This window comes from Gadus chalcogrammus, chromosome 16, assembly GCF_026213295.1.
Source record: "Gadus chalcogrammus isolate NIFS_2021 chromosome 16, NIFS_Gcha_1.0, whole genome shotgun sequence".
NCBI lineage: Eukaryota > Metazoa > Chordata > Actinopteri > Gadiformes > Gadidae > Gadus > Gadus chalcogrammus.
This window is the reverse complement of record NC_079427.1, coordinates 28490653-28502762: the sequence shown is the minus strand read 5'-3', so window position 1 is coordinate 28502762 and position 12110 is coordinate 28490653. Positions and strand designations below refer to the sequence as shown.

At 45.0% G+C, this 12110-nt stretch overlaps 1 protein-coding gene across 5 annotated transcripts in view; it reads right to left on the bottom strand.

The window, feature by feature from the left end:
- Positions 1-11807, bottom strand: part of LOC130406504 (smoothelin-like protein 2) — a 56005-nt gene extending 44198 nt beyond the window's left edge. For all 5 annotated transcript variants that reach the window (XM_056612123.1, XM_056612124.1, XM_056612127.1 and 2 more), the window contains exons 1-2: positions 11604-11807; positions 9783-10826 (exon numbers count right to left, since the gene is read on the bottom strand). In XM_056612123.1, coding sequence (XP_056468098.1) covers positions 9783-10493 — 711 coding nt within the window. In that variant the 5' untranslated portion in view covers positions 10494-10826; positions 11604-11807. The remainder of the gene's footprint in view (positions 1-9782; positions 10827-11603) is intronic.
- Positions 11808-12110: the final 303 nt, after the last annotated feature.

Sequence of the window (12110 nt, the reverse complement as noted above, 5' to 3'; positions counted from 1 at the left end):
AGTTCTCTCATCAAAAGGGCATGCCATTGTGAACACATGAAATCTGCGGTGAACGCCGGTTGAAATACCCAAAACCGGGTTATGTTTCAAACTTAACCTGCGCAAAACCTGGTCCGACCAGGTTTGATTCAGAGCATATGTTGCTATAACAACTAACATACCGTGATCCTTTTGGAACGGAAAACCTAGGGTTACAGAAAACCCTGGGTTAACTTACCCAGTTATGTGATAAAACCGGCTTTGTGGAACACCCCACTGACCAAAGCTCAGGCACTCCCCCCCACAATTATTCCAGAATTCAAGCAAAGCAAGAATGACCAAAAGTCACTTTGTGTCAACAAGAGACTGACTCCACCGACTATCAATTGCAAGTTGCAATTGATAGCCGACAACTTTGGTGCAAAAAAAACAAAAGACCTCGCCACAGCACCAGCAAATCTTAAGCAATAAATATTGCGTCTTACCTTTATTTATGTGGCAGTGGTCTGCAGATGCATCCCGTGGTGTAGCATACCACATCCATTTAGTTCTGATACTGATACTGTCCATGGTACTAGCAAGCTGCTCAGGTGCTTTTACCTATGTATTCAGGCTAAAATGACTTGATTGTCTGATGCCTCATCATCCCAGCCAAAGAGTATTGGTATTATTAGTAATGGCTACTTGCCAAATCGAAAAAATAACTTCACACAGTGTGTCTTTTTCCAATGTATTTGTTATCATTCGTAGCGTTGATCAGCAGAGAAATTGTTTGCCAAAGTCGTTCAGCATTCCACTGCATTGAGAAGAGCCGTTTAATAAACAAAAATAATTGACTGAATAATTGACTGAACGTTAGGAAGGCCCATGCAAGTGAATGGAGCAGTCTACAACATTGAGAAGAGCCGTGTAATATGTAAGGGATAATGTATATAACGCCGGTCATTATCGGGAAAATAAGCCCAGACAGGGCGATGAAGGGGCTTATTTTCGATAATGACCGGCGACGTTCTATACATTATCCCGCTTATTACACGGCTACTTGCCAAAACGAAAAAATAACTTCACATGGTGTGTCTTTTTACAATTTATTTGTTACCAGCATTCGTAGTGTTGATCAGCAGAGAAATAGTCCGCAAAAGACGTTGACGTCGCTTAGCAACCGAAGACGCTGGGGTTGAAAAGTTACCGGACTACTTGAGGAGTGATACCAAAGATGTCATTAGAGGCAAAAAGTCCTTTGTTTTCTTTGACAGCAGTCAATTATACTTAGCAACGGTGAATTATCAAATATAATTTGACGCCGGAAGTTGTGAAGAGCCCATGCAAGTAAACGGAGCGTTCCACAGCATTGAGAAGACCCGTGTAATAATCCATAATAATTCAAGTCGGTTATTTGTTTTTTTACAAGTGGTGGGTACAAAATTAATCTTGACGAAATCTGGTGGGGACGCGTCCCCAGCTTAATCAACGCCTATGTGCCTGTGGAACCACCTATTGGCTTTTCCCCAGCTCCCTCTGTCCAATTCATTCATAAAGGAGATGACAACTTCTCCTCTACACCAATGTTCCCGATGAGCAACACATGTGTTAACTGCATCAAGTTGGCCCTACTTGTGTCATACCATCTGTTTAAGGCAGGGGTTCTCAAAGTTTTGACAGCTGAGGGCCAATTTAGGAACCCAAAATTTGACTGAGGGCCGCCAAAGGAAAAAATTCTCGTGGGAAACGCCGTCAGCATCCCAGTGGTAAAAAAAAACATTGCACGTGGACCTCTGGGAGTGAGGTCAAGTGAGGTCTAAATCACGAAACTGAGGTTCATCCTTTCAAAATAATGTACAGTCGGATTAAAACTAAAAAAATTATAATTGTTTCAAATGTTTAATTGAAAGCTAGAGAGAGTCGACTTTTCTCTTTATATTTATTTATTTTTGTTTAAATTAATATTGATATAATAATCTGTATGTCATTGCGGGCCGCAAGGAATGTTTCTGCGGGCTGCCATTGGCCCGCAGGCCGCACTTTGAGAACCAATGGTTTAAGGAGAAGTTTGACTTTGCATTAGGAAACACATATGGGTTTGGCAGGGACTATATCTCAGTCAGTGTGTCTTGGAAAAAGTTAAAAAGGACAGCCTTGCCTTGCCTTCCATTTCTGAATGCACACTTTACCTTAAAATTATATTGCATTTGCATTTTTTTGAGTGAGTATTGCCTCATGATGCATTTTATATTTCCAGTTTTAAAACCAGTTAAAACAATGTTAACCTTTCATTTTTAACATGTCTCGTTATCATACTGTTTCATATCAACAAAGTTACATTGTGAAGCCAAGTTACATTGTGCAGCCAGCATTTGCTTAATAATATTAATAAAACAAAAAAAACGTTGTCTATTTTAAGGGTAAGGTCCAATTTTGAAGGTCCAACTAAGTTGTAAAAACTTAAAGGTTGCATAGGTGATTTGCTTTTTTGGCCATTTTTGCAAAATTACTTGAAATCCTTATCATAACCCGCTTACAGCCACTGAGTTAGAAGTACTGACATGAAAATTAAACTTGTCAATCATCTGTGGAACGTGCAGGGCTCGAAAAACTCCAGCCAATCATATCCATTGCCACCGAGTTTCATTGGACAGTAAGTACGTCAATCAAACGGTCGTACTGCACTCCCCCTCCCCCCTCCCCCGCGCCCCGCGCGCGACCCCTTCGTGCAGTACTCGTGACCCAGAGCTCGTGACCCAGAGCAAGCTCCTGTTTGTTGTTATCCTGCGGTATCTACTGGAACTAGTTAATCCACATTTGGACCTAGCAGTAGAAGACAATTTCCATGGCAGACAAGACGCCACAATCCCCACCACCACCACCACCACCAGCAAAGAGAAGGAAAACTCTTTTTCAGAGAGTAATTGATAATAAAAACGCTGAAAGAGAAAAACTGAAATCAAGAATAATCCTAGGCGCTGCTTTTGAACGTTGGCGGCAACTGAAGGACGAGAAGGGTCTAAACCGATGCTTGTGTGGCGGTTGACCTAGTTTCAAAGTTTATACCGTTTATACTCGGTAATACCGGTGTTGAGACGAGTGTAGGCTATTACTCGGTGTGAAAATGTCCACACCGCGGCAACCCTAGTGAAAACCAGGACTTCCAATACAATTATATGAAACAAACATACATTTTCTAAAAATAGTATTGATTTATGTGACCGTTTAATGTTTATAACATCTGGTGCAACCATAGCCGCGAGAACGTATTCTCAGCAGGGGGTGCTGGAAAAAAAAAACCGGCCTGCACTAGACTCGCAACTCGTCACATTGATAAAAAAGATATATAGCAGCGCAGCTCAATTACACCAGTGCATGCGCGCACAGTTGAAAATCGATCGTTGTGTTCACTTCCTTCACACCATGGTTCACATCCAGCTGCTCACAGAACAAGTTTAGCGCACCACCGCTACCCTCACACTTTTTCATATAACCTTTTTTCAGCACTAGGACATATGAGCATTAAATAAATGCGCTTTGCCACGGGCCGAAACAGTTCGGAGCGACCACAGCCAGAGCGAACACAGCGGGGCAGAGGAGTGTCAGGAAGTCTTTGGTGTACACATCAGTACGGCCTATTTGCACTACTGTTTAGTGGCAATGCAGTGTTTTATTCTATGCCTTTTTATTTTCGTATATTATTTCAATTAATACAATTTATTTATTCATGAAATCAAGATCTGGGCTTCAAATCTTTTTTCCAAATATAGGTCGTATTACAATGGGGTTTGTGTTTATATTCGGACCAATACGGTACAGCGGATGCTCACATGACGTTAAGCATTTCCTGGTGCATAATGTGACGCTTCAGAACCTAAAATCCCGTTTCTCCCCGTTGATACGACAACACATAACCGGCGTTTTCAGAAATCTCCACTTTGGTTTTTAGAAATGATCGTTTTCTGTGATAAGACAGGGCCTCGGACAGGGGGTGTTGCAGCACCCCCAAAACCCCTACTTCCCGCGGTACTGGGTGCAATTTACAGCTGAATGTAGTGCCATGTTGTTAAACGAAAACCTACGCTAGCCTGGCTCGCTCTCGCGCATCTCTGTTCGCGCTCGTGCATGATTGCGCGTCCAGGTACTTGGAATGGGTGGAGTCAGAGTCAGCGTTGAAGGGGAGGGGGTAGGACCATTTGAGTTGTGTATTTTCAAAATCTGCTGGCGTTTCGCAAATCGCGTACCCAACCTTTAACATAACTTGCTAGTCACTGGAACAAATGTAGAAGCGAGGAAAAACATTTATCCCATGCTTCCCATCATTTTCAAGTGGATTCACTTGAGCACTCTATAAAGCCTCTCCTGACCACAATTGTTGGACTCACCACATCATCTCCATTGCCCCTCACCTCAAAAAATAACCTTTGGAATTGAAAAACAAAGAGGATCAGATGTACATACATTGTAGTTTAAGTACCTGATCTTCACACTTCAGTACACTAGTACCCGATCTTCTCATGCAGTTGCTTCGGTTAGGCTACCTGTAGGCTGTTGAGCAGACATCAGTGATTTACCAACCACCTTCCTGTTCAACTGAAACGTCTTCCTGTTCAACTGAAATGCCTTCCTGTTCAACAGAAATGCCTGTCCTCTTCAAACTTTTACTAGTATGTGTGAAAGCATTTCAGTGGTCCATGTAAAAGGTTTCACTAGTTGTTACGAGAGCTTTTCAGTTGTTTGAGTGAAGGTGTTTCAGTTGTCTATGTAAAAGCTTTTACATGTGTGAGGTTTTCAGTATAGTATGTGAATGGTTTCATACACTGGTGGATATTTATACACACACATCTCATACACAACACCCAGATATACAAACAGTCCCTTTTGCATAAACACCCCCACTTCGTGTCATGTCCACCCAGCACACCGGTGACCTGGTTCAGCAATGGCCAACAGAACGGTCTTCTAGAAGGGGGGGCGGGATTCAAGTGAGAACAGATGACAAGGTGGAATGTAGTCGTCATTTAAGACAGGGTTAGGGTTAGAAGCCCTCACAGTTAAGTAGGAAATGGACTGGTACAAATGTTTAAGATCTGTTCATCTCTCCCCCTGATAAGAACATGAGTACGAACTGTTGGGGAGAGCTTGTCTTACACGCTGCCTCCCAGACAGCGTGTTTGACCGCTGGCCGTTTAGGCCCACGATTTCCCACTGGGACCAGAGAGAGAGCTTTTGTTCCTTAAGTTAATAACCTGAGACACTACATATTTCTGGTCTAAACCATTCTCAGCAGGGGCCCGGTGGTCACACTCTGTGGAGGATTGAGTGTTATTGAGGAGGTGTGTTTTACTGCCAAAGACCTGAATCCGATTAAGGTAAGCATGTTCCAAAAGCCTAACTTGGCTCAGAATGGGACTCCAGTTTTTACCCCTGCTGGAGAGACTTTTATTCTGACAGGATAGTAGGGGTCGGGCTACCCCGTTAGAATAAAAGTCCCTCCAGCAGGGGTGAGCTCACCCTGTGAGCCCGCCTGAGTTATTAACCTGTTTCCAGGGAGATGATGACGGGAACCCGGCCTATTGTCTGGAAGTTATTAGGAGAGCCAATCAGGGGTAGCACAGGGAGTGGCTGCATACCTCCACACACACACAAAAATACAGAAGCGCTCTCACATACACACAAACATACACACACACACACACACACACACACACCAACACACTGTGGCAACCCGTCTCTGGCACAGCGCCCCTGGAGGCCCAGGGGGCAGGTTGTGGAGGCGGTGTACCACAGATTTACAACAGATGGCGCCAGTAAGAGCATTGGTGCCAATCATTGAAATGCGGAGCACCTGAGGAGCAGGTGGGGAAGCATGCTTTAAAAAGCATGCTCATTCAGGGCTCTCCTGGAGGAACAAGACTGTGGATTCTTCCAAAGCTGGGTTTTGTTTGGTTTTATAGTTATCTAATTTATGTTTGATTAAAGGTGCCATTTTGGCTTAAATTAAACTCCAGTTCGTGTGCTGATTGGAAGGAGGCGGCCCACTCACCAAGCCGGGTTACCACAACACACACACACACACACACACGCATGTGCACATGACCGCAATCACAAACACGTACATACACATGCAACAACACACATGCACGCATGTGTGCGCTAATCCACATAGATTAATGCAAAAAGGTCATGACATCTCCTAACTTTACTGGTTTCTTCTAGACACACACACACATGTACACACAAACACACACACACACAAACACACACACTCCATCGCCCTGTTTTCTATTTTACTATTTTTTTTTAATGGGACTGCATCTTCCCATTATCTCCCCTTTTTCTCATGGCTGTTATGGGAGTCAGTGTGTGTGTGTGTGTGTGTGTGTATTTATGAAGGCGACCAGGGTGTACAGACTGCTGCAGTTTCTTCATTGTGTAAGCAAGAGAGAGAGTTGTCTCTCTCTCCCTCACTCTTTCTCTCTATCAATCTGTATAAAATGCACACAATATCTTTGAGGCTTACTAGGGCCCAACAGGGCCAGATGTTGCACACTTTTCCCTTCATTTTTTTTCTCCTCAAAACATGTCAAAGGTGAATGACCTCAGTAGAACGAGTCATGGAAACAGTGAGTTAACTGTCAGAGACAGAGCTCCCAGAGTTATATGGAGGATGACTGCAGACTCCCCTGTTCTCTTCCTTTTTGCAGAGCAGCTAATGATGCATCATGACAACATAGACATGACTGTTTTTTGTTCTGTTAGATTCAACTCTAGCTATGGAGTCAACATATAACATGTTATATTCTGGTCAGCAAGGTCAAATCTATAGCATACAGGAAATCACACCGAAGACATATTGAAAGGGCAAACAGAGATTATGTTATGCAGTACTGGCCTGTATAAGGTATAATATGGAATGAAAGACACACATTGTGGTCATGAGAGCAAAGGGCTATGGTTTCACCTTTTGTAGTCCTTCTTGACCTTCTTGACGCAAAAGACTATGAAACTGAATATGAATGAGTGAAGTCTATGTGTGTAAATCTGCAGGATAGATACAATATCTAGTCATCATAATGTAACGCCGTGTTGCAAATACCCAACAAGAGAGATATCACAAAATATCACAACAATGCACCACTATCAATATCTATCACTATTGTAGATCGACAACTCAAATACTTTAATGAATTCAACAGGAATCATGCTGCATTTTCTCTGAGAATCGATTCTTGCCTCAACAAATCCTTGGAGTAATAACCCTATGAACCAATAAGTCAACATGTATGGAGCGAGCATTGACATTGAGATGTTTTGATCAACTATGACACGGTAGAGTATTGGTTTGAAGAGGGTAAGAGAGAAAGAAGGACAGAATGATTTCCTCAAGGCAAAAATAATCTTGAGTGATGCAACTGGTGAAGCTTGCGCTGCATGAGAGGATAAATCAACCCACTACTCTGTCTCCATCTAACACAGTGTTGAGGGATTAACGGTTCCAGGGCTACAACTAAACGGGAACAAAACCCCAGCAGGAATTGCTTGATTGAGAGCCTTGCATTGGAGCAAAATCCGTGGCCATTTCACGGAAATTGGCGTGTTTCCGTGAGGATTCCACAGATTTTGAGTTAAGCATCCGTGGTCATTTCACGGATTCCTGAGAGACCAGTGTGTGTATGTGTGCTTCCAGTGTTCATGAATAATGAGGTTAATCAATAAGAAGAGGGGGCATTGTTTAAGGACTTTTTTGATGTTGTTCAACTCCTAATCTTATTTAACTCTCTTTGCTGATAGGTTGCTCAGCGGTAACACAGCTGGCTCTCTTACATGCAGACTAGTCATACAGAAGCACGCAAATCTACATGTCCACCCACACACATAAGCATGTACATAAACAGACCCCCCCTCCCCCCCACACACATACACTCGCACCAAGACACACACACACACACACACACACACACACACACACACACACACACACACACACACACACACTATAAACAATTACGGCCAGCTCAATGTCATCTTCTTCTCCTGCTTTGAAAGGCGTCGATGGACATTTGCTGCTGCACACAAACAGACAGTGGGGACGATGGGGACGGCAGGATGAGGCATCAAGTAAAAACATGTGAGTCTGAGGACGACAAAGCCTTGAGGTGCAACAATTACACATCAGAAAGAAAGAAGGAATCTGCCATGTTTATAGCTTCTCCTATCTACTCAGCTTAGCTGATGCCAGTCAAACCACTGTCTCTTCTCTCCTTTCATCAGGAGCAGAAGCTGGAGTTGGTTTAAGGATAGACTCTGGCTGTATGCACACAAACACACACATACACACACAAACGCACATACAACGACACATACACACACACACACACACACAAAAATACACACACACGCTAACATGCACAGGCACACACACACACACACACACACACACACACACACACACACACACACACAGAGACTTAGTCCCTGTTCACACAGCTAAGATCTTTGTGTAAAAACGCAGAAGTCTTGCAGGTTTGAGAGAAATAGACTGAGGGCAACAGGGTCAGAGCACGACCAGATGGACACTGAAAACTTCGTTTTAGATTCATGAGAACCCAAGATACAGAAACGGTGACGTCATCGCCCCACCCACCAGGTGGGCAACGTTAGATTTCCGTCAAATTTGTGTTTGTTTGATTCTATTTGTATTATTTTTTGTAGCTTTAAATACAGCCCCATGGTAATTATAATTACTAACTGTACATTAAAAAGTATTTTCTGCAATGTTTAACAACTGTTGTTGTTGTTGTTCTTCGGTTTCTTCTTCTTCGACCGTATCTTTGCATACAGCACGCAGGCTTGATGCCCATGCTCTGCCTCCTCTTCTTTTCTTTTTGGTGGAGTTCTGTTACAGAAACAGCGCCACATATAAGCCTAGAATATGTACTAGTGTTTCTACAGCTAGCTGCGTCTTTGCAATGACTCCATCATTAAGGAGAAATTCCTGCCACGCTGCCAAGGAAAATGGGGGGAAAAGATTGTCTTTTATTCAGATTGTGCTCAGCTGCTTCCAATTATCTTCAACGTGTAAATATTTAACATTGTACTTAAAAAAAAAAAACTTCATCAAAAAGATGAGGAATTTCAGCTTTTGACATCATAGACGAGATGGTCAGGAAAGCTGTAGATGTAGATCATCAACATCATCGGGTCCCTCTAGCCTTGGCTGTGTGTTTATGTGCGATGTTACGTTTTTTTAAAGAATAAGAGTGGACTGAAGATCTTGTGCTTTCCTCACCATGGCCTGAACACACGAGGATAAAGAGTCTCCTGAGCCTTACAGGCAACACAATCTCCTGGAGTGCTACACATGTATGGCTGCTACCTATATGCTACCTGAAATAAGGAATATACCAGAAAACAACGCCCAACCACTTATCTAAACAGACACCAGGAACACAAAGCTGTTCTATTTCATGTGTGTGACAAAGAAGTGTTCCAAAAGGCTGACTTGGGCTTTTTAACCACACATTCCACCCCACACCACAACAAAACACAACCGAGCACATCACAACACAACACCCGGCCACACCAAAAATAAAAAAAGCACTATCATGCTCCATTTTGCCTCCCCCGTGGAACCTGTCTGTGTGCATTATATAAATATATATTATGTAACACTTCATGTATTTTTTATGAATTGACAAACAGATGTGATCAAAATGCGATTACTCTAGTTCCGTGAACGGTTTCTGCTCAGATACATACACAGTTCTAGTGCACAGGCACAGGCTCAAACCTGTCAACAGATGATGGACAACACTTACATTGGCCTTGCTGTACAGGGCGAAGGTGGCCCTGCTGGAGAAGCGAGCGGTACCAGGGCAGTCGCTGATGCCCGGAGCACTGGTCATCATGGAGGTCACTCTGGGGCCCGGTGGGGGGCAGACGGGCTCCGGGTATGACGAGGAGCCAGGTGGCAGGGAGCTGGTCGGACCCCTGGGACACATGCTGCCCTGGAAGGGGAACTGGACCTGGCCCTTCCCGTGGACCGCCTCTGTTACCTCCTGGTGGGGGTCCAGCCCAATGTCGTCGTGATGACGGTTGTGGTGGTTTAGGCTGGGGTTACCAGTGTCGTTGCTGTGATGGCTGTTGTTGGTGTAGATGTCGGACCAGGTGGAGACACCTTGATGCTCATACGTCATCCCCGACAGCAGCTCCACCTGCTGTGCGAGGGCGTCCAGCTGGGCCCGCAGCTGCTGGTTCTCCTGCTGGAGCTGGGCCACCGCCCGGCCTATCGGGGCGTCCGCCGCCTCCTCAAGACGCCGCTCTACGTCAAGCTTGAAGGCGCTCACGTCCCCGTGGATCTCACGGATGGTGCCCCGCAGGGTGTCCTCGTAGCGGGCCAGAGCGGCGCACACCGTCTCCCCGCCCTCCGGGGCAGGAGAAGGAGGAGGCGTGGAGAGGTGGAGGGCTGTTCTCCCGTCCTCCATGGCTGATGGTGGCACAGCAACGACAGAGACCAGGACCCTGGGCATGGGCCCTCCTGGGGCTCCTTGTACAGGTGGTGAGAGGTCCGGGGCCCTTGTGGTAGAGGAGCAGCGTTGGGATTGGGTCGGGGGCGCGGGGGGGGCAGAGGTTTCTCTCGTTCTCCTTTCCTTTTAAGCCAGCTATCGGCTCCGCAATGATTCAGAGAGACAGGAAAGAGGCAAGTCTTTGCTTTCTAGGCAGAGCTCTCTCTCTCACTCTCTCTATCTCCCTCTTTCTCTAGCTCTCCCTCTCAGGTGGAAGTATGTGGCTTGTGGCTTGCAAATGCCAATCAGTCTTGACGTATCTCAACACATAATCCAAGTAGAGTCCTCGGTAGAGTCCTGTTACCAAGGATAAAAAAAACAAAAAACGATCAGGAAATCAAATCAGTTAGAAAATACTTGATTGGTTTGTGCTGTTCTCCAAATAGCAGGATCTAAAACAAACATCCTGATAATCGTTCAGAAATGGATTCAACAAACCGCTAAAAACTGCATTTACAAAACACACAAGCAGATTGAAGGCATCGAAGCTGAGCAACATTTAGCAACAGCATTGCTGAGGGAAGTGAATCCAAGGAGCGAGTGGGAGAGAGGAAAGACATAATATGTGTTTGAGGCCAGCTTGGCTTTGAGGTGCCATAAAACAAATGGGAGGTGAGGTCATCTGAACTGCGTCACACAGCTGCCAAATGCACACTCCCATGCCTCACTGTCTATGAATGTATGGCCCAAATTTGTGATGATACATATGCGTGTTTGTGTGTCTGTGTGTGTGTGCTTGTCTGAGTGTTTGTCGATGTGGGTTTGTGTGTGTGTGTGTTTGTCTGTGTTAGTTTGTGTGTGTGTGTGCGCCTCTGTTTGTCCAAGCATGCCTGTGTTTGTCTAAATATGTGTGAAGAGTGAAGAGTGAATTTGTTTGTTTAAGTGTATGTGTTTATGTGAGCATGCATGCGTGAATGGATGCCTGTGTGCGTGCGTGTGTGTGTGTGTGTGTGTGTGTGTGTGTGTGTGTGTGTGTGTGTGTGTGTGTGTGTGTGTGTGTGTGTGTGTGTGTGTGTGTGTGTGTGTGTGTGTGTGTGTGTGTTTTTACACACGCACCCATGCAATAATTCCTACCCGGCTCTGTAGAACTCCCCAGGTTTCCTTCTCGCAATCCTGCTCTATGTAGGTGTGTGTGTGTGTGTGTGTGTGTGTGTGTGTGTGTGTGTGTGTGTGTGTGTGTGTGTGTGTGTGTGTGTGTGTGTGTGTGTGTGTGTGTGTGTGTGTGTGTGTGTGTATTAGCTCTGCTCTATTCTGTTCAGCAGGCTGTCTGGTTTGAACTTTTCCTTCCACTCTGAAGTCAATATCTCCTCCTCCTCTTTCTGGACAGGCGGAGAGAGGGAGAGGGGGAGGAGACAGATGAGGAGGGGGAGGAGCACAATGAGGAGGAGGAGGAGAGAGATAGGGAGATGAAGAGGTACGTTGGAGCAGAGGCCTGGAGCTAGAGGGGGTGGGGGCTCTCCAAAGTGTTGTAAAGAGGAGTTGTTTATGCAGCCATTCTCTTCACCTCCCCCAGCTGTTCTCCCTCTTTTACTACGACTAAACTGTAGGCATGTCAGTCAGCCACACCCACCCCAAGCTCTG